Source organism: Mustela nivalis (genome assembly GCF_964662115.1).
Source record: "Mustela nivalis genome assembly, chromosome: 2".
Lineage (NCBI taxonomy): Eukaryota > Metazoa > Chordata > Mammalia > Carnivora > Mustelidae > Mustela > Mustela nivalis.
Window position 1 is genome coordinate 105,856,320 of NC_139021.1, and position 23,200 is coordinate 105,879,519.

Sequence of the window (23,200 nt, forward strand, 5' to 3'; positions counted from 1 at the left end):
TTAATTCTATTTTCCAGGAATTTCTGGAGCTTTTCCCCTGCTTTCTGTCAGGGCTATCAACCAACAGATGCTTAAGGATCAGGTGAGGGGAAAAAAATTCAGCCACTGATTCATAAGCTACATCAGGTCTACATTTTTTTTCCAACAAATTTTAACAAGTTTAAAATTAACAAACAGTTTCCATGTATGTCACAGTTATATCCATATTAGCAACTTCACTAATCAAATTATGCTTTAAACAACTGCCATTCATAGACTTATACGGTAGTCTCATTTAATGCAAGATTTTTTATTTCTGACTAGGTATTCTTTTTCTCTATTAAATGTGTAAAATGTTTGTATCTGGTTTCTAAATTGAAGATTCATATTGGTAGGAAAGCAGAAAAAGGAGATGCTGATTTTTCCAGTTGATAAAGTGCTAATTGCATTATTTGAGAACAATTTGTCCTAACATATAAAGCGTATAAATATTCCTATACAGAGCAAATTAATGCTGCCTAAAATCTGATTTTATAAAGTGAAAAGGGTGCGTAAGCACCAAAGCTTAAACTACAGAAATATTAAAAATATTTCTCAAAAAAATACAGAAAACTACAAAAATATTAAAAATATTGCTCCAAAAAAATTGGGGATTTTTAAGAATAAAGCATAGTGGTCAGAAACAGCACAGGACACAGGAACATTTGTTTAAATATTCCCAAGGTGCCAGGCCTGCATTAAAATACTTCATGCAGGGACGCCTGGGTGGCTCAGTTGGTTAAGCAGCTGCCTTCGGCTCAGGTCATGATCCCAGCATCCTGGGATCGAGTCCCACATCGGGCTCCTTGCTCCGCAGGGAGCCTGCTTCTCCCTCTGACTCTGCCTTCCACTCTGTCTGCCTGTGCTCGCTCTCAATCTCTCTCTCTTACAAATAAATAAATAAAATCTTTAAAAAAAAATACTTCATGCATAATGTCGTTTGTTTGTTTATTTATTTTTATTATGTTATGTTAGTCACCATACAGTAAACCGTTAGTTTTTGATGTAGTGTTGCATGATTCATTGTGCATAGTGTCATTTAATAAATAGAAGACCAAAGTTCCATTCTCAGCTTTGCAACTTAAAAGCCTATGACTGCAGGTAAGTTACTAAGTCTCTGGGCCTCAAATATTTTTGTTTCTTTTTTCTGCAAAATGATGATCCTAACACCTGATGTAATTTCTTTATTGGTTGTTTCAAGGATCAAATGTGGTATCTGGAAATATCTTTAAAACTATAAACTGTAAAGGGCTATTAGAATTGTAATAAGAAGCTGTTATGATTTGAGGTTGCATGGACTAGAAATATCCTGTTATTTAATTTTAGTTTCAATGTCTCATTACAAGGCAACTCAATATGATGTTTTTATAAACAAATTATAAAAGAAAAGAATTCCAATATATTCACTTAAATCCACTTTAACATAAATTTTAGGTTCCTTTTAACACTTCTAAATTAGCTGCCCACAATGGCAAACCAGAAAGGAAAACTGACTGCCAAGTAATTTATGAGCTCTACTGGAGCTTTCTATTCCTCCAAACAATTAGGACCTCACAACTTCCTCTAAAATTGTTACATTATACCAACTTGCCTTGACTGAAGAGTTTATACACATTTTTGCTTTGAAAAGAAGTTTAGATGTCACTATGTGGAGTTCTTTTTGTTGCTGTTGTAGTTTCGTTTGTTTTAAGCAGGCTCCATGCCCAGCACAGGGCTTGAACTCACAAACCGGAGTTTAAGGGTCCCATGCTCTACCAACTGAGCCAGGCTTAGATCTTACTTTCTGAAGGAAAATACCACATTCTTCAAAGGTAACATCAAGAATTGCTAGTAATTCTTCTACTTAGTAGCAATACCATAAATTGGTTCATTTGGCACAAAATCTGCAATCTGTAACAAAGAACTATGAAACTGTTTTACCTTTTATTCCAGAAACCCCACTCTAACAATGTGCACTAAGAAAACAATGTAAACTATGCAAAGATAGTCACAATATGATGTTTTTAAAGGGAAAAAATTGAAATAATCCTAACACAGCACAGTAAGCAATGCCTGATATTTAGCCCAAAAAAATGCTACCTATATAGCTTTAAAAATGACAAATACCCACTGACAGATAAAAATTAAGCTGTGAATACCTAAGAATGTAATTATGAGCATAAACACATTAACAAAGAGGGAATGATAATTTCCAGTGACAAATATCTGACACAGAATCAACTTCTTCTATTGTTTAAATTGAAGATTACAGTTTTAAACAAATACTTTTTAAAGGAACAATCAAGGCCCTCTGAACTTTATTTAAATGTAAGCAAACCAGAACCACAGAAAAATATCTAATCAAGTCACTGATAATGCTAGCAATGCTCTAAAACCCAAAGTACAATTTTTGTGTGTATTAGCTAAGGGATTATTCCTCTCAACAAATTTAATCAATTTTTCTTCAGAGCTGTTATGAAATAATGTATCTACAACTGTTCAAACCTACATCTGTGAATCTCTAAAATTTAAGTTGCCCAACTAACTGGTTTTAACGAGCGTAAGAAACAATTACCTCCTTCCTAGCTCTCTGGATGAATACGATAAGGCAGATTTCCTGTTTCAGAACTCTGCTGCTGTTAAAATACACACACGTAAACCCCGCCCCCTCCCTGCCATGGTTCTGCTCCCACTAACAAACAACCAAGATTGACTACCAATGACAAATCAAATAAAATATGGTTGTAACTTACAGAACAACTTTCAGAAAGATCATCAGTCCAATATGCATTAGATATACTTGTCAGCATTATATACCTGAACTATAAGCCAAATGCTAACCTAATTTTCTACAGCAAAATCATAATAAAGTATATGAAAAATTAAAAAACTTAAAATTATGACATCAATCCAGCATTATTGTAAAGTACATAAGAGTGTATCTTTTACGCTCTAATCTTTATATTCAGTGTTAGGTTTATGGTACTTCTGTAGTTCATTTCATTATAAAAGCCATGCTTTTTATCATTTAATTTACCAGAGATAACTATCTAAAACACTAGGTTTGGGCTGCTCTTTAAGGTCACTAACTTCCACAGAAAGAAAGACATTCCAACAGGTAAGACAAAAAAGATGATAAGGGATGTATCAATAGTTTGAGAACAAAAGCCTAATAATATTTAGTGCAAATTTACTCAATACTAGTAAACTACTTTAAAAAAAACACACAACAGATTCCAACTTTTCCAACTCTATTGATCTTTTAGATGCAGCCGTGCACAAATTTCCTAATGTTCGAAACTACTACACATACATAATACGAAGGAAAAAAGCTCAATACAAAACGTATCGACAGCAAATGGGTTTTCATTTTCCTACTAATTAAGCTAAAACTGTAAAATTTCTAAATTTACTTCTATCAAAATTACCTTTCAATGAAACCACTGCTAATTTGAACCATTTTAATGGAAGAAAGCTCCAAACAAGTGTGTGCTAGGCTGCTTCATTTTATATTTGGCTTTAATATAACAGACCCAAATCTCTTTATTTTATATCTAAGCCAGGACATCATCTAGAAATGACTTGCTTTTTTTTTTTTTTTCCAAGTGGCAAAAATAGTTTTGCCTAACTGCTGTATTTTAATCCTGGAAGGGTTTATACTAATATAAACTAGAAATACAGGTCTACTTTAAAATATTAAGGCACAGAATAAAAAATATTAAGGCACAGATATTGGCATTTATTACTACATTAATAAGAATCATATTACTGATTTTATGAAAACTGCCTTGGTTCTAATACTGAAAAACATGATTTATATTCTCACTGAGGATATTTTTATCATTATATCAACTTTATAATCACTTGAATAAGTGGATCATCAAAAAAACCTTTGAAATTACATATACTAAAATACTAGCCAAAATTCATATTTTCAAGTTTAGTAATATGCAGATTTAAATATACTAAAAAATATGAGAGCAAGTCTACATTGCTTGGTTTGAAAAGGCAGTACTTTTAGTTTTAGTCAGCTACCCATAAATGCTTGTTCCTAAAGCAAGTATCATTTTAGTATAAATCCAATTATCACAATTGGGGGGAAAAAGCACAATTACTAATCAATTAGTTGTGGAATCTTCATATGCAAAGGAGAATATACAAAAAAACTTCGAAAATTATTAAGCTGAAACATGAAAGATAAAAAGGGAGACAACTCTGTCAACCAAAAAACTGTTTAAAAACATAAAAAGGTCAACATACAGAAAAACAAAAATACCAACAGTTAGATGGGAGGGACAGAAATGAAAACAAGGGAAAGGAGCTCATAACACCTCACACCCTTTAAATACTATTAGGCAAACAAAACAGGTAAAGACTGAAAATTTGGATTAAAATCTCACCTACATACATGCTCCCTCACTTAATATAAGAGACAGAATTTACACACATATTATCTGTCTATCCAAAAGGGCACCATTCTTTTCATGACCTACCACTCAGACCCAAACAAATTCTATAAAGTGATGCTTGTCAAACAATCTACTTTCATCAGACATGTTTTAAATTGGCAAGATGATTCTTACACAAAAAATAGAGGCCCTAAACACAAAGTTAGATCCTATCTACACTGAAATAGTATGCCTGATCATATTAATCATTTGGCATAACAAACTTCTCAGTAAAAATATCAATAAATAAAGTAGATTAAAACTAATCAGACCCTATTAAGCCCAATATGCAATTTTAAAGACATCTATCCAACCTGGCAACACCAGTTCTTGAGGTGGGGGAGGGAGGGTGTGAAAAGGAATTGTGTTACAGAAACAACTTATATATTGTAGCTTGAAAAAGCAAAATTTTAAATGGGAAAAATCACTTCACAGCAGAAAGACAAGAACTGAGTTGTGCAAGAAAGCAGAGGACCTGAAAAATATTTAAAGCAAATATTTAAGGAATACATATTAAATCAGTTCCCTGATGAAGTTCCATAGTAATGAATTTCTATATAGCAACTTTTAGGAAAATTACAGCTTAAAACTATCAAAATCTCATATAACTTAATATCTCAAGATAAAACATGGTGTTCCCACTTACATATCCAAATAATCTTCTAAAACTAAAATGACTAAAAGCCAGACTTCCATTACATAAGCTTTAGTTCTCAACCAATATCTTCACATTTTATAAGAAAAATATAAACACTGGCATAACCTCTAAGCTTTATTTGTGCAAAAACTTAAAATTTGGTATTAGGCTTTAAAGACTATAATTAATAGATGATTCCAAAAAACAGAAATGTCAAAACCACTCATATCACTAGATTATCTTAACTTTTTCCTGTATTTGAGTAACAGATGGCAAACCTTAGTTCTTGGACACTACACAGTAATCACAATCTGTGTGAGCTTTTCAGTATTAAAAAGAATCCAAATAGCCTTAATAACCAGCACGTGAGTGTATTTTACAGTATTATCTATAATCCTGATCATAGTGAACAGAAACTAGATATGCGAAAATGCATCAGACTTTTTGGTGTGCTGATTCTTATTTTCCATAAATTTCCTACAACTAGCCCACGAAAACTAGCCAGATGTCAGACTGCTTCTTCAGTTTTCAAAAAACATAGATGCACACATTTACAAAGTATTTTTACCATTACTTCATTTTCATTAGTACCTAAAAGGTATATAGCATACCTAGATCAAAATTTCCTTATGCTTATTGAAAGAATTTTATCTCATTTAAAAAATGTTACTCTAACAAGTAATTTTGTTTAAAAAAGAGAAGAGTTTGTTTCTTTCTCAATACTTTTGTTCTAAGTACATGAATTAATACATTTGCTCAAGACATCATTTTACCTAATAAGGTTAAAATTATCTCCCTGTTTTAATACTCTTAAAAATAAACTTAAATAAACTTAAATACTCTTAAAAATAAACTCTGTAATAAATAAATAAATAAATAAATAAATAAATAAAATGGAACACTAATCGGCAACTAAAAGGAACGAACCATTGATACAATAACTTAGATGAATATTCAAGGTGTTATGTCGAGGGAAAGAAACTAATCCCAAAGTGACATACATAGAAATCTATGTAACATTTGAACTGACAGTGGCAGAGCACACAGAAGTGAAGAGGCTGTGGTTATAAAAGGGCCAACAGTAGAGGTCCTTATAGAACTATAGAGTATTTTGACTATGGGGCAGATACGCAAAACCTACACAAGTGACAAAGTTGTACTGTACTAAATGCATGCAAACAAATGAAGAGAAGAAAAACTGGAGAGATCTTTCTTAGGCCCCCAAATTTTATCAATGTCAATATCCTGGATATGATATATATATTTTTTCTGGATATGATATTTATACAACAGTTTTGCAAAATGTTACCATTAGTGAAAACTGGGTGAATTGTTCCCAGGACTTGCATATATCGTTTCTTAAAAGTGCACTGGAATCTGTAGTCACCTCATAAAAAGAAGTATTTCAATTTAAAAAATTAGCAAGATGGTAGTTCAACTAAGAACTTGCTCCAAATAAGAGCATTAAAATAGAAGCTAGAGATGATCATCCCAGGACCATGGTATCATGATCTGAGCCAAAGGCAGACACTTAATGACTGAGCCACCTGGGCGGGCCCTGAACAGATTTTTGCCAGTATGTATTCATCCTTGGGGTTCTTCCAATTTGCTTTCTTTACTGTAATTATATTTTCTGTTCTCCTTTCTCAGTTTGACACCTTGCCATGTGTTTGCTATTCCCTTATTAATATCCTTCTTAAATACCTGTATCACAGAGATAATTAATTCAATTACTACACCCTTTGGAAACTCATGATTTAATATTTGGTCACATAATTTACCTACTTTATGACTACTTTGATCAGATGACAATTCTATCACCAACTAGCTTTCTTCCCAATACTTTTCACCCCTTTTTTCTTATAATCGTTTTGCATGCATTTGTGCTGGTTCCTTTTCCATTACTTGGGCTAAAAGGATGAGAGCTTTACAAGGAAGACCACACGGCAAAAGGTTTACTTGAGAGACCGAACAGAGTCATCCCTTAGGCTAGAGGGGTAATTCATTATGAACAAGTTTTCAGCACATGTTGGTCTCAGTTTACAGATCAACCAGGATGTGCCTTCCTTCCTCGTTGGAGTAGCCTCCACAACAGCTTGCTCTCTTGCTCATCACAGAGCCAGCTCACTGGGGCTGGCATTGCTGCAGTTCCAAATTGAGGAAAACCAAGTGTTGGGCTCATTTCACAGAAATAAGCCCAGAGGCCGAACTGGGCCCATGGAGGCTCCGACTTCCCCAGCATCTGCCTAGGTCAACTGTCTGATGCAATCCAGGAAAGAAAGGTAGTTAAAGCTCTACAGAACAGTTTCATCTGAGAGAGAGGAACAAGACAAAAGATAACATCCTTTCCCCTTCCACCTTTCTGACCAGTTGCTCTGGCACACAGTGGTTCACACTGAGACTCGGAACATATCCTGCTAGTCTGAGCAATCAGATGTGCTATTTACAAATCTACAGTCAATGAGGTAATCACCCCCCTGAGCATTCCCCTCCTCCTAACCAGCCTTACCGTCCCCCATGCTTCCCTCACTTTTGTAGAAGGTCTGCAAATCCCGATCAACCGTTGTCAAGTAAGTTTTTGCATCAAATTCTATGTCAGAGGAGTACACGCTAAGATGGCATGTAAGATTATTTCTGCACATTTAGTGTCTATGAGGTGGTTTTCCCTCATGTACAGTCTCTCTTGCACCATCATGGAAACAGGGCTACTGAAAAGTGTGGTTTGTGCTTCTACACTTCAGTACGTCTCCTTTGCAGAATGAAACTGTCTCCAAGGGAGCTCAGCTATCTAGTTTATGGCACCGTTGTTCATGGAAGTCTTAGGTGTGGATGTGCTCTGTTCATGAAAAGCGCACTGCCAGACCCCGTGCGCATCAGAAATGCTTTAGTTTTCTACCCACCTGCTAACACGCACACGTTCCTTGATCCACCATCAGCTTTGCTGCAGGTACACTTGCACTGATTTGGGATTTCAGATATCCACTAGTGTCATAGAATGAAGCTTGTCTTGCTCACTTCCCTTAGTGCTTCTGGATGATTTGGAGACAAAGGCAGAAAACGCTGACTTTATACGTTTTTCTTCAAGAAGTTCATTTTGTCTATGAAAACCATCTACACTCAGCTACAGGACACCACATTCTCTGTTTCCACCTTCTCTCCAGACTGTTCCTTCTCTCTTCTTCGCTGAGTCCTCTCATTTTCATGACTTCTAAACATTAGTGTCCCAGGGAACAGCTTTCAGACCTCTCAAATTTGTTCATTCTTACTTCTGAGAGGTGGTTACCTGATCCCTTAGCTTCAAATACTAATTTTAAAAACTTTAAATACTACCATAAGTTGACAATTTCCAAGTAAGTATCTCCAACCTGGGGTCTTCCCTATATCACCTCTGCTCATACAACCAAATGCTTATTCCCATGTAAACCTGTGCATTTTATAATCATTTCATTCAAGTTGATATCATCCAAATGCCTTCCTGAATGCCTTCCTTTTCTCAAGTATTACATTTCATTATTTCAATTTATAACTTCCTTGCTATTTTGTTGACATACTATGTATATAGTATGTGTATGTGTGTACCTATTATGTATATTATGACATATTATGTGTATAGTATGTGTATGTGTGTTTATGTCTTTTCTTTCCCTATCAGAATGTAAGCTCCATGAGGTCAGGAACAAATTCAGTTTGATCATGTGTTTCAGCACCTAAAACTGGAGTGAGGCACAGCAGGTACCCAGTATTTGTTAAATGTGAAAACGAACATATAAGCAAGTACCTGAGAATAAAAAGAATTCATACCATGTCACCTAGTGTCCATCTGTTTAATACATACTGACTCACCTGGGTAGCTCTGACTTGGGGTCTCTTCCTCTAGCATCCATGGCTGCTCTCCTTGCTCCAACTTCAGGATCACTTCTGGTTTAGGGATGCAACACGCTGTAATTGGGAAATGACATGGGAATTCGGCGAGGCTCATGGGCTTCAGGGCCCTTGAAGAAGACAGAAGACGAAGCTTCAGGGGCCAATTACAACACTTCATTCTTTACAGTGATTCAACAATCCTTCTGCTTAATACTTGAAATCTCAAACTTAAATATCATTAAACTCAACAAAGCTTCTACAGGTGTCAAACCAAGAATGAAGGTGCATACTAGGAGTCTACACGGGAAACAATCCTTACCCACTGAGACAAGGTGGCTATAGTTCTCTAGCATCACCTCCCTGTACAGGGTCCTCTGAGCAGGGTCCAGATGCTGCCACTCCTCCTGGGTAAAGCCCACAGTCACATCCGCAAATGATAAGGATCCCTGAAACAGCACATTTGTATTCAAATTTAAGTAATCACAATGGGAAGACATGGAAAAGCTGTCAAAGAACTGTTACGGAGTTCACTATTCACAATCAGAAGATGTGTTCTGGCGTGCCTACCTTTGTACTTGGTTGGAGGAGAAAGCATGGATGACATTCCTCGAAAGTGTGATAAATTACCGGCATCCCATCATGTGCCTACATGCCATAAAGAACACTCCTATCTTGAGAATCTGAAAACCAATAAAACCATATCACTGTTCTCAAGGAGCATATAATCTGACAGACACAAGCATGATGCATCCAACTACTATGTAGCATGAAATCCTACTATAGTAAAACAGGTGCAAAGTAGAGTGAGATTACAGAGGGGAGAAAAGTTCTATTCCTGCTATTAGGGCAGGTTTCACTGATAACACAGTATCATTCATGAGCCTGGGCCAAGAGCATAACCACGCACACTTCTAAAATATGGAGTTAAGGGGCACCAGTTGGTTAAGTGTTTGCCTTTGGCTCCGGTCATGATTTCAGGGTCCTGGGATCGAGCCCCATGTCAGGCTCCCTGCTCAGTGGGGAGTCTGCTTTGCGCTCTCCCCCTGCGTGTATGTGTTCTCTCTCTCTGTCAAAGGAATAAAAATCTTTTTAAAATGTAGTTAAAGGAGTCAGTGAACACACAGGAAAGGACTGCTGGGACTATGTTCACATAAAGAGCTACAGTCGTCTTCAGGGAAAATGCTATTTAATAATTCTGAACATAACTCCTGTAGGACGGGGTGTCCAAAATGTTTGGTTACTGTTCCATGTAGAAAACCTCTTTCTTTCTTTCTTTCTTTCTTTCTTTTTTTTTTTTTTTAGGAAACCCTTTTTTATAAACAGTAAACTTACAATGTCAATTTATATATTAAATTCCATTATTGTTATTTTTCCTAAGTCACTTTTCTTTTTTCAGATGAATATATTTGGCATGTAACATTGTATAACTCTGATAGGCTTATATACTGTAACGATTGCCAATGTAGCTATATTTATTGTATTACATAATTACAGCACATTAGTGTGTATATCCATTTCACTGTATACTAGATTTCTTCATTCTTCTCTTTATGGATTACAATAAATCTAGGGAGATACCCAAGTATTTTCTTCCCATAACTGAACTGACTGTCTTATACAGTTCATAGCTTTTATACCACCCATTTATAAAATGACCACTGTGGAAAATACAGCAAGAAGAAAGAGAGACATATCATTCCCAGGTTATCAAAAAAACAGCTAATCAATGTTCATGACATACACTAAAAATTGGTTACTAGGAAAAACAAGACTATTTTCCAGAAATGTATAAGGTATTATTGAGAAAACAAAAAACAAAGAATACCTAAGTAAATGAATACACTATATTCATGGCTTGGACAACTTAATATTACAAAAATATCTCATTTCTCCACAAATTGGCCTATAGATTCAAGACAATCAGAATTAAAATCTTAGCAGATATTTTTGTGGAAACTGATAACTTTACTCTCAGACTTACATAGAAACTTGAATGGCCAAGAATAACCAAAACTACCTTGGAAAACAGAATGGATAAACTCACACTAATTATATAGGCAGAATCTAAGATGACGACCTCCAATGGATCCAACAACGTGACATGAACTCCTCTTAAATGGAAGAGACTTAAGTCCCTGTGATTGTGATACATTCTACAACAAAACAGATTTTGCAAGTATAAATGAGATCCTTTAATCAGTTGACTTTGGTCTAAAAGGAAGATTTACTTGGGAGGGCCTGACCTAATCATGTGAGTCTTTTATTAATTTATCTTAAATATTTTATTTATTTATTTGAGAGAGAGAGAGAGAAAGAGAGCGCATGAGCACACGAGCAGGGTGAGGGGCAAGGAGCCCAACATGGGACTTGATCTCAGGACCCCAGGATTATGACCTGAGCCAAAGGCAGACACTTAACCAACTGAGCCACCCAGGCATCCCACATGTGAGTCTTTTAAGGAACGTAAGATATCAGAGACCCTTCTTCTGACCTCAAAGAAGAAACAAGCTACTGTGACTCCTACGGCTGTCCAGAAATAAAGTCTGCCACATATGTACAGATGGGAACCCAACCAAGCCTTAGATAAGAAGTCCCAAGCAACACCTTGATTGCAGCATTAATGCCTAAGAAACTTAGTTAACCTACTCCTAACTCATTATCGTCTATACATATGAGCCATATGAGCAGGGAGCCTGATGCTAGGATTGATCCCAGACTCCAAGAGCAGGACCTGAGCCGATGGCCAATACTTAACCCACTGAGCCACCCAAGAACTCCTGGAGAGACTTTGTGAAACAATCTCGTATAAATAGGAGTTTTCCAGAGTAGCAGATAGGATAATGAACATTTCAGTCTCCTAGGTGCCCTCAGGAGTATCCTTTTTTTAATGTCCAAAAATGCAGGTAGTTAACGTACAGCGCAGTATTGCATTCTGCAGCACAACTCAGGGACTCATCACTTCTCTCCACCACTCAGAGCTGACCATAACAAGTGCCTTAATTGCCCATCATCCATCGACCCCTCCCTGACCCCCTTCCCTCCATGACACCCTCAGAGTTCTGTCATGAGCCATCGCCACGGTGACCTGATGACACGCATCCAACGTTCCATTTCAACTGTCACTCTGTGAGCCGAGCCCCTGGCGGTTGGGTGAACAGGACTAACAGTCCCCACGATGGGGAACCTTAACTGCTGTTGTATAGGTAGGTGCCTATCGATTTTCTCAATTCTCTTCTCTGGAGCTGGCTGTCTCCCTTTCACAGAGATCTGCTTCTTCTCTTTGGCTTTTCCTCTCCACCCTCTGATTCCCCCTCCCGGTTGGATGCCTGTGTTTGTTCGTTTGTCTGGGTGATTTCATTGGGATTTCGTGGGGAAGCTGCCTTCCTTAAAGCGCTTCAATGTTCAGAAAACCGTACTCTTTTTGAATGCCCATTTCGGACACAGTCCTACAGGGACAACACACAGGTCACACGCCACACTGCTGTCCCTGCATCAGGAGAATCTTGGTGCGACCCAGGCACCACATTTGAGGGGAACGAATTGCCGGTCTCCTCTTCCCGATGGACATGACAAAATCGGAGAGGAAAGGTCAGAGGTCGAAATGCAGCTGTTCTTAGAAGGAGAGACACTGGAGGATAGCGGGGTGGTCTCATGGGTTGATGTGCAGGGTTTCCCGGGCCGTCTGCTTGATGCCTGGGAGTGCACGGGAAAGGGCTGTGCCACCGGGTGGGTGAACAGAACACACGGCAGCTGCACAGTGGACTGTCTGCTGCTCTCAAAGGTACTGCTGGGCTGGGTTCTCCAGGCCCGGCCTAGGGAGGGAGACAGAAGACTGTCTGCTAAACCTACAGTCTCCAGAGGGGATCAAGAGACCTGAGAGTAGACAGGGGATGCTGGCAAAGAATGAGAGAGCAGGGAGGGACTCACGCCAGCCAGGGTAGCCTCACTTCCATCCAGCCTCCTCAGAGCAGTCCGCACGGCAAGAGCGGGCCACTCAGCATCATCCGTCTCCTTCCTGAAACCAACCACTCCCAGCCCACATGGCCACCTACATGTCCGTTTGTACCCATCGACTGCTCCTCGGGACTGGCGAGCTCAAGGCAAGCGAGTTCTCAGCCAGGTCCTATGCGACTGTTGGGAGTTTGAATCAGCTTGGGAGCCAAGCAGAACCCCAGGAGCCTGGGCTTCAACTGGCCTTCAGGACGGCCTTGGGCGACTGGGCTGACCTTGCAGAGAGGTGAGGGAACGTGGCTCAAGCTACCCGTTCCTGGTCCTTCACTAGGGCCCCACTGGGCAGAAACCACCACTTAGTTGATGTCAGGGCCCCAAACACAGAGGTGAGTGAGGACTGAAGCTGGTCTCGTGGCCCTTGCTCTCCCCTACAGACACAGTGGCACAGAGGGATTTGAGACTGTGAGGGCAGCTCTTGGTTCAGGGCTTCAGAACCTTTTAGCAGGGGCCGTGGGTTGGTGTCAGGGGTTCGGGGATCTCCGGCCACAGGGAAACGACGACTTTCCTGTCCCAGATCCATCCTTCATCAGGGTGGCAACTCTGGACGGACCCTACGGCACCCTATATTTCAGGGCCCTCCACTGTCCTCCACTGTGGCTTCACCCACAGCCAGCTGTCTAGCTGAGTCCCTAGGTGGTCCCTTCCTCAACACCTGCCGAGCGGCTGGGAAGCATCCAGTCCTCCCCTAGGTCCCAGGCACTCCTTGGACTCAATCACTTGGGACACCGTGGTGGCACACTAACGTCTACGCCGGAGGGCAGGGAAACAGGGCACAGAGGGTTCTGGGGAACACTCTCGGGTAGGAGTGGCTGCTCAGTGGATGTGACCGAGGCTATCACGCGTGCTCACGGCGCTCTGTTGCGTGCTTTTCTGTCCTGTCTCTGCTCCATACAAGCCGTTGCCCACGGAACCTGTGGGTGTGGGAGGGGGCGGAATTCAGAGCACAGCACATGGTGACCCCTTCCTAAGTCCCACCTGGAGGGAGGAATGCCTGCTGGGCAGCTGGCGAGTAGGGGCAGGAGACGGATGGACTAGAAGGAAAGGACTTCCAATCCCCCTGTGGGCTCCTGACGACAAGGTGCCGACACTGTTCTCTATTTCTGTGTGTCTCCCAGAAATCTGTGGGGAGTGTCTCCTGGAGGATGTGGAGACGCCCCCACCCACGCCGCCCCCTCCACAATGCCACAGCAAGAAGAGAGTCCGGTTCTCCCTCCACAATGAGGTCTTCACCATTGAGGACCCCGAGGAAGGTACCTTGGGGATTGACTCATTACGTTGATTAGAGACGCATTCTGTCATTCAGTAGCACAGACATAACCGAAGCTTTTAAAACTGCTGAGACACATTGTCCTCTGATTTCACTTGTAGCCATTTCCCTCTATGCCGTCCGTCCATCCCCTTTTAAGTCCACAAGTCACGATGAGATCCTCATTCAAACTGGATCCAAGGGGCACAGGAAAAAAGTGTCTACTAGCTGAAGGGATGGATCTTAGGTCTTTCTGGAACACACAGGTCCCTATAGGTCTCCCCAGGAAACATGGTTCTTAGATGTGTAGGAAGGAAGAGACTATGTTTTTTGCCAGGAACGCTGAACAGAAAAATGGAACAGAATACGACAGGAGGTTTCACGATGTCCCCCCTTCACTTCTGCCCATTAGCCACATCTTACATGGGTGTGCTACGTATCTTCAAAGGAACAGAACGACCTCACCACATTTGGGGAACTCAAGTACCCAGTACATTCCACGTGGTTACCGTTCTACAAATGGGGCCAATGCATTCGGTGATGTCTTCTCATTCTGGAAACAGACAGAAATCTGTGCACTAATGTCTCACACAGTTGGGTTCCCAATAGCCCCAGAGAGGCACTGCCCCCAAATCCATCACGGGAGGAATAACACATTCAGAGGCATCCATACACATCATAGAGTGCAATTCAGGCGTAAGAAGAAACTAAGGTTTCCAATATTTTACGAAACAGATGGAACCTGGAAACTTAACACACATTTTGAAAGCAAGCACACAAGGAAAGACGTACATTACACGATCCCAGGCTTTGAGGACACTCCAGTAGGGACATTCGTAGACCCAGAAAGTGGAAGGGACAGTGGAGGGAGGAAACGGGGAGGGCCGGTCATGTCCTCACAGATACAGAGGTGCCATGAGATAGGATGGCAACGTTTTCCCTGTAGATGGCAGTGCGGTCTACAAAGCATCACGGATGTCAGCAGGGTCACTGAACGGACACGCACTAACAAATATAACCCGTCCCCAGTACTTAGATTCCATCACCGAAAAACCCACTACTCCAAGGCACGATAGAGGAGCGATAGGGTCACACAGCAGAGGTGCAGGGGAGACAGCTGAACAGGCCCCATGACCAGCTGAAGAAGTGGCAAGCTGGCTTGGCTTCACAGTGGGCAGGAGGGCTCAGGGGACTGCGCCCTGAAACCCAGGGTGCCTTGAGTGTTTCCTAGACAGACGCTGAGAGTTCCCACTGATGACATCCCCTCCGTTAGAAAGCCAAGGCCCCATTTCCCTTTTCCATCCTGCTCCCCTCCTCTGTGTTTCTGTGTACACCACTGCGTTCTGCGTACACCACTGTGTACTGCGTCCACCACTTTGTCCACCACTGTTGGCCCACTGGGAAGTCAGGCCTTGCTTGGTCACCCTTCACGTCCATTCCCTCTGGCCCCACATCCATATCCAGCAGACTTAACTCCCGAAGTCATTCCTGAGTAGCGCAACCAATGTCCTGACAGCTCCTCTCTGTTCTCCTAGACCCTGTGGAGGGCCAGTCCAAGGACCTTCCTAGGAGCTGGACAAAAGAAGGTCCCCCAACTCTCCCTGAGGTAAGCTCGCCTCTCTGATTTCTCAGAGACACAAATGGTGCTTCCTTGATTTCTTCCATCAGTGGAGTTTGATGAACATCTGGCACTTTACCTCCCAGGGGAAGGGGGCAGCAGTCTCCCCTCGTGGAGGAATGCTGGGACTGACCTCTTACACACATAGACCCAAAAAGGGTGAGGACACAGGACAGCCTCAGTTACAAACTCCATGGGATCAAACACCTTCTTCAGCAGAAAAGGTTTCTCCTTGAAAGAGAACGTTCTGTCTGTTGATCAGAATGGACTTCGGAGATTGAATGATGCTCCAGCATCATTCAAATGGTCCACTTGAACTCAGGTGGGAGGACATGGACTCAACCACCGGACCTCTTCCAATTAACTGCCTGAAGTCCTCCCCAAACCAAAGAGCTGGCCCAACAGGACAGGATGCTGGGATCCTCACTGTATTTCCTTTTCCCCAATCGCAGGTAGACGCTGGGAGCAAGGACAGCTGTACGTATTTAAGACCATCGGGCTCTGGGAGGAAATCTAGAGTACAAAGAAGCCTGCCCCCTGATTCTGGGTTCTAACAAGGAACGGGGGTTGGGGGATACTGACCGAGACTGTCCGGTGAGGCACGGTCACCACATCAAACAGGGCCTGGAAGAACTCGTACATAGGGAAGGGGTGATCTGTGTGCACGTGGGATGAAGGCCCTGTGTGCGTGGGTGTGTGCGTGGGGGTGTGTGTGTGTGTGTCCCCATGCATTATGCTTGTGAACACAATTGTGTGCCTTTACCAGGAGATCTTTCTCACACTTCCACCACAATTACAGTGTCCCTCTTCCAATACACACTCATCACCCTGGCACACTTTACATACTCCTTCCCCTACTCCCCACAGCTTTACCTGGAGGACATTTCCCTCTGATTTCCTGGGGCGGGCATCGTGCGGAGATAAAGGGTCCAAACCCTTGACCTCCTACTTGGAAAGCCATGATTGGAGCTCAGGTTCCAATCTGAAAGTTGCTCTGGCCTACCCACCTCTGTTAGTCCCTCAGCCAGGGCGTCATGATGTACCATGGGTGCTAGCTAGCAAAGGGCCATCAGCATCTGTGCACACAGCCAAATACCTAGATTCTATGATGGTCCCCGACAGGACCCAACATGACACAGTGGCTTCCATGGACACAGAAGCCAGGGCAAGCTTAGAAGCCCACCTTAAAGATTACAGGCTGGTCCCTGGAGTCAAGTGCACAGAGAAAAGCCACATCCTCATGCTCAAGCCCACATGGCTGGAAAGCGTGTGGACCCGTGGAGGACAGAACAGGGCAACATCGGTCATAGCCGGTCTCAGTGTGTACACACGACCGACCAATGGCAGAAAAGCATCACGGAGGGAACTGACTGTACTTGATAAGATTTCCCTAAGCCTCAGGAAGGTTCAAATTCTCTAAGCACACACTCAAACACCACTGGCCAATAGGAAATCAAGGTGAAGCTTGGGTGGAAGCTTTGGACCCACATCCCCGGAGCAAATCTCCTGCAAAGCAGGCCTACAGCCGATCAGCACACACTCCCAGACTCCTCTGTGTAAGCAACTTCCCACTGGTCAGAACACCTGGGAGGGTTCAGACAGCCACTGTCTTCAGGGGAAACACACACACACACACACACACACACATGGGACAGCTCAAGAACAGTGGAAGGAATCTATCACACTCATCGACGGTGCCGGCTGTTTATGGAAGCTACGATGTCCGTGCTCTCAAGTGTTGCACATGGCATTTTCTGAAGACAAAGGATGAGTGAAGCAAACTACTAGGCTCCTTTCCTGAGGGTTGAATGCAGCCTGGCAAGCAAGGCTGCTTTTTATGCTGTGCAAGATCTTACACAGACGTGATGCATATAGTCGCAGCAGGTGGGGATCTTGGGCCCAGAGCTGATGTCCAAAGCAGCAGCGTGGGACACCTTAGTGGCACGTCAGTCAGGAGAGGTTATGGGACTCGGTCTTCACACAGAAGCCAGGTTAGGCTTCCCATGTCCTGGACTGGCTATTTGGCTTTGATCGGGCTCACTTTAGCTAGAAAGACAAGAACCCTCTTCGCGTTTCCTCCCTGCTCCTCTCCCGTCCCTTCCCCTCTGCACCAGGACAAGGCCTGGCAGCAGTGCGGCCTGTTCCTCCTAGGAGCCCCCACACGTGCACACACCCCTCCTGTCCTCATCCATCCAAACTCCCCGCCTACTTCCTGAGCAGCCTCACCAGTGTCCTCATGGTGCCTCTGTATCCTCCTAGCTCTCCACGATGACCTGATGGAAGAGCTACTACCCACTTTGAGGGCCGAGGAGAAAACTCTGACTCTCCCTCAGGTAAACTCATTGTTCAAGATTTTGTTTATTTGAAAGACAGAAAGACAGAGAAGGGGAGAGAGAGACAGATAGACAGACAGAGAGTGCACGAGAGCGCAAGCAGGGGGAGTAGCAGAGGGAGAGGAATAAGCGGGCTCCCCTTTCGAGCAGGGTGCCCAATGTGGGCCTCCATCCCAGGATCCTAGGATCAGGTCCTGAGCTGAAGGCAGAAGCTTCAATGTCTGAGCCGCTCAGTCACCTCGCTAAAGTCATTTTGTGCTTCTGAGGGACAGCCAGTGTTTGATTTCTCTTTCCATGAAAGTGTCTGAGCATGGACATGCCAGAGGGAAGAGACCATGTCCTTGGTGCTGAGAGCCTGCCGTGAGTTTATACCATTAACGGACAGCAGATTGAGACGGGCACCACCATTGCTTAGGCAATGGATGGTCGTGAGCATTTCCCACCAGGTCGTTCTGTCTATGGGAAATGGCTTTGGAATGAGTTGCTGACGAAAATGGATGGGGGAATTTTGACATAACATGCTGGAGCCAAGGACAAGGGGGTCATTTTCGGGAGGTCATTTCCTCCTCCTCTGGATCATAGACTCAATGACCGCATCCCATCTAGCTTGCTTACGACACACACCAAGGGCACAGAGATGTGTGCACACGGTGTGCACAGGGTGCGGGGATCCTCACTGGGTTTCCCTTTCTCCAACTGCAGGAGGCGGCGACTGGATACACCCCATATGCTTATACCCCCATCATTCCCCTTAGGGGGACAGATCTAACTCAACAAGGTAGGGTTTTCTCTCCTCCTTTGGTCTGGAGAGCTTCCCCCCTTCTGAGTTCCTCCCGGGAACAGAGGCTGGGGCGGACTGAACAAATGGAGTGTCCTGCAGAAACCCAGGACCCTGTGCTACAGTCCCTGCAAACCAGTAGGTCATTCGGGCGGTGTGCTTGGTGCGTCGGAGGGTTGGGGCTCGCTTTCGCGTGGGTCGATGCGACGGGACCGGGCATGTGGGTGTGTGGACTGCGTGCGTTTCACCAGAAGACATCTCCCACTGAATGGACTTGAGGGCACGGGTCAAAGTTTCAAAGCCAAACCTCCTTCATTCCTGCTGCACACACCCCGCTAGGACACCACATTCCTCGCTGACCACAGCTCCACCTGGAGGGTTGCTCAGGATTCCGTCTCCTCAGACAGGGACGGGGAGAAAGGAAGGGGCCCACATCTGTCCTAGCTCGGGACGTTTCTCAGACAGGGTCAAAACACAAAGGAATCAGAAGCTACTTTAGTCGACCCAAACATCACCACCAGCCTTACAAAAATGCTCCCATCTTGAATGCACATAGAGGGAAGGCTCACTGGGAAATGGCAATGGCCAGGAAAGCTTCATCATTAGCTCGGGGCCCGATCCGACTTCCTGACAATCTGCTACATGGCCAGGTTAGAGAGTGCCCCTCTCGCCTGGCCTCCGCTCTCTCGTGAACTTGCCGGATCCTGACTGGGGGAGCTGGGTCCTGGGAAACTGGGTCCCGCGGACTCCAAGGACACACCCACATGCCACAGGAAAGGAAAGACTGGGAAGAATCAGCACTTTGCGGATGGGGACTCTGTTGGAATGGTCAGATGTCAGTACATAGAAATCCTGGGTCTTTGGTTTTCCTGACCCTGCATGACTCAGGGACAAATAGAAAACCTCTAGGGTACTTGTGCTTGCATTGAATGCAACCCTGCCACACAGTGTTCTTCTGCAGAAATACAATCTCCTAGTAGAGGTGAGAGATAGGTGGGAGCGGCCAAGAAACGGTCTTGACCATGACCATGACACAGGCGCTGGTTGGAGGAACTTGCCTGTCAGTATGGAACATGTCTCTTAGTGTTTACCCTTTCTGCTTGAAGAGGTCACCCTGATTCCACTCCCTGTAGCTCAAGTTCAGAGTCAATATTTCTCCCTCCATTCCTGCTCCTTGCCCTGACCTCTCTCGATGCAGCAGCAGCTTGCTCAGTCCATACCCACGCCATACACTCCCGGGCACGCCCACCCAAAGCGAAACTCCCTGAGCTCTTCCTGCCAAGCCCCACCAGTGGACTGACCATTCTGTGGATCTCTCCCTAGCTTGGCTGGATGGACAGGCGGGTGAGCGTTCAACAGGAAAGAATGAGGAAGACGCCCCGTTTTACACCAGAGTGGTACGCTGGCCTTTCTTTGGGGGAGACACAAAACTCTTCTGGCTTTTTAAATCAAGGTCACATAAAAAAAATCTCAGCATGCACCATTGACAGGGTAGGGAGAAGTTTGAGAGAGAATCTGTTACCAAATGCTACCTAACCCCGAAGGCATTGCAGGGGGGCTGGGACAACCACAGCAGGATCTCCTACCATCTGGAGGGCAGGGAGCTTTGGTACGGGTAGCAGCTATTCCTCCTTACCACCTATTTTGTCCAGTGGGACCTGAAACGTGGGACCTCTAGGAAGACTGGGCGCATCTGCAGAGGACTCATTTTGCTCTTGTCACACTTTGTGGCTCACGGGCCTCTAGCACACTTCCGCATCGGGCTTCCTCCCATCCCCCAGGGAACAAAAGAGCCATGCAAACAGGACAAAGCCTGATTTGATGTTCATACTGTTTTCTTTTCTGAAATCACAGGTGTCCCTGCTGGAAGGGGATGGCGGTAAGTATTCTGTACTCTAGAGTCACTCACTTGTTTGCAACAACCTGGAAAAGGGCAAAGGTCGGGGCTTCCTCACAGGCTCCACCACGAGAACCACCCTGATACCAGGTCCGGCGGGACTGAGAAGAAGGGTCGGAGTAACAGAAAGGGATTTTCTGGGGAAAGACCCGTGGCCTCATGGCCCTGTCCCCAGAAACTACTGCGCTGCTCTTAGGTGGTGCAGGTTTGGGGGCAGGCAGTAGGTGTGCCTTGGAGATGGACTATTTCACAGCCAACCTAGGCCCTGTAGCTCCAACAGGAGCCAGAGTTTCTATTCACATCCCTGCTCCTCTCCAGGACCTTTCATCCTCCATCCAGGAAGGGCCCACTGCACCTCAGTCCATACTGATGAGCTCCCCACTTCCACACACTTGTCCACACGTGCACGCCAAGCAAAGCTCCCCGAGCGATTCCCGAAGAGTCCCATCGGGGTCCCGACACTCTCTGTGTGTATCCACCTAGATCCCCTCGATAGTCTGTTCGATGACCATGACGTGGACAGCACAGAAGGAGAGGTCCCATTTTTCACCAAGGTGGTAAGTTAGCCTTCCTTCAGGTGAGGTACAGCATCCCTTATGTCCCTGATACTCGCAATAAGATCCGAACACCTCAGCACGTACAATGTCCTTGGTGAGGAGATTCTTGAGGGAGCGACTCTTAGCCAGGGACACCCCATTTCAAAGACCCTGAAGGAAACAGCAGGTTCGGTTACAGTCCACAGGGTCCTTAGCTTTTTCACGGGTGCTACTGACACTGCCGTGCCACCAATGGACCGAGGGCATGCGACCTCTAGGTGGATTCCATATCACTGCCCATGACCCTGCCCATCACCAAGAGACCAAAAGAGCTGTGCACACAGGACGAGGCAGGACTTGATGTTCATCATGTTTTCTTTTCTGAAATCACAGGTGGCCCTGCTGGAAAAGGAGCATGGTAAGTATGCTGTCCTCTAGAGTCACTCATTGCTTTTGAGCAACCTGGACAATGGGCAAGGTGGGGCCTCCTTGCAGGCTCCATCTTGAGAGCTACCCAGAATCCAGATCCTGTTGCAACGAGACTAAGGGTCATGTTCCGGACCGAGACCCGAGGCCTCGTAACCCTGGCCCTGGAAGCTACCGTGCTGCTCTTAGGTGCTGTAGGATCGGGTGATGGGCACAAGGTCTGTTTCCATGGGAATCCATGTGCTGTGATTCGCAGGGTTGGTGTGTGTGTGTCAGGTGGATGAATGCTGTGCTCTCGAACGTGTCTGGTCCCCTCAAAATGGCAATTAATGGTGTCCGCGTTCTCAGGGATGTTTCCCATCACTGTCACGTCATGAACGTCCATTCATGGGAAAACTCTTCAACACCTACAATTGAAAGAGGTGTTCTTTCCTTGCAAATACACATCAATCCCCCCAGAAAACAAATCCCGTCGCTAACTAGGAAGGGCTAGACTGTGCCCCAAAGACACAAGTGTGTCTTTTCCAATCCCTGTTACTGAGTCAGTGTTCATGGGGCTCTCCCGCCAAGCTAGGTCTCGGGCAAGAATGGTCACAGCACCTCCCTCTTGACACTGCACTCACAAACACACATCTCTGCATCAGAGGCCCCACGATGCGTCTTCCCAACCTCATCGAAAACACTGAGTGCGGGGACACACTTCCTCCCTTCTGCAGGTGGCTTCCGGGGCAGCCGCGTACAATAGCCCATTCGGGGATGACCTGCACAAAGGGGTAGTGGCCAGGGAACAGATGGGGCCAATTCACTCCATGTTTCTCCATGGAGATCTACCATTTCCCTGCAGATACTATGTCTGAGAATGCAACTGGCCTTCTCCCAGGGAAATCCCACACCCACCACTGGTCCTTGCTGGGGATCTTGGAGGTGGGTCCAAAAGGTGTCCTATACAAGGGGAATGAGGTGGTCTTCAGGGACTGAGCATCACTGGGGGCACCTGGGCCCCCTCCATGCAGGAACAAAGGATGCTCTGTGCATCGCAAGGTGGCCAAAGAGAACCTCAAACCTCAACAGGGGTGACAGAACAATCATCACCCATTTCGCTGGCCATCTGTCCATGCAAGAGGGCCTTGTTAGATTCGGAAGGTTTGGGCTAAGAGACAACTCAAGGGAGTTCAGTGCCTGGGAATGGAAACAGAGCCAAATCAGGGTTTCAGGGTTCTTTGGCAGACAACAAGACTTTCTCTCATGAGAAACATGTATTGGAACAGAATCTGATTTTCCAACATCTCTTTTTCTCACTCGCATGCGCGGAATCCACGGGAGTACCTTTCGCTGCTCTCCGAGGACACTCAACGGGCTTTTCCAGGGTAGTTGCACCAGTCTGCATTCCATGAATTGCATACAAAGTC

General features: G+C 44.4%; 3 protein-coding genes across 9 annotated transcripts in view; 1 reads left to right on the top strand and 2 right to left on the bottom strand.

The window, feature by feature from the left end:
- The window catches only part of LOC309859764 (phosphatidylinositol 3,4,5-trisphosphate 3-phosphatase and dual-specificity protein phosphatase PTEN-like), a 196,050-nt gene that overhangs the window by 70,091 nt on the left and 102,759 nt on the right, over positions 1–23,200 (bottom strand). The gene's annotated exons all lie outside the window — the stretch shown is intronic.
- The window catches only part of LOC309859770 (uncharacterized protein), a 38,433-nt gene continuing 24,181 nt past the window's right edge, over positions 8,949–23,200 (bottom strand). Inside the window, exons 5-6 of one of the 3 annotated variants that reach the window (XM_082720889.1) lie at positions 9,266–9,392; positions 8,949–9,074 (exon numbers count right to left, since the gene is read on the bottom strand). The gene's annotated coding sequence lies outside the window, so the exon portion shown is untranslated. Of the gene's footprint in view, positions 9,075–9,265; positions 9,393–9,537; positions 9,627–21,724; positions 22,199–23,200 lie in introns of those variants that run through there. The other 2 variants (XM_082720890.1, XM_082720888.1) reach the window with 2 other exon arrangements.
- Positions 12,002–22,195, top strand: LOC309859766 (uncharacterized protein). Its single transcript, XM_082720881.1, has 6 exons — positions 12,002–12,149; positions 14,073–14,207; positions 15,739–15,809; positions 16,274–16,298; positions 18,081–18,154; positions 18,857–22,195. The coding sequence occupies exons 1-6, from the start codon at positions 12,122–12,124 to the stop codon at positions 19,208–19,210; spliced, it is 687 nt and encodes a 228-aa protein (XP_082577007.1). The 5' UTR covers positions 12,002–12,121; the 3' UTR covers positions 19,211–22,195.

What these genes read in the sequence shown, in the direction of transcription:
- LOC309859766 (XM_082720881.1), top strand. Translation starts at nt 12,122, where the DNA reads ATGGGGAACCTTAACTGCTGTTGTATAG. An exon ending in CATTGAGGACCCCGAGGAAG is followed by an intron (nt 14,208 to 15,738) that starts GTACCTTGGGGA and finishes CTGTTCTCCTAG; the next exon opens with ACCCTGTGGAGGGCCAGTCC. An exon ending in CGCTGGGAGCAAGGACAGCT is followed by an intron (nt 16,299 to 18,080) that starts GTACGTATTTAA and finishes GTATCCTCCTAG; the next exon opens with CTCTCCACGATGACCTGATG.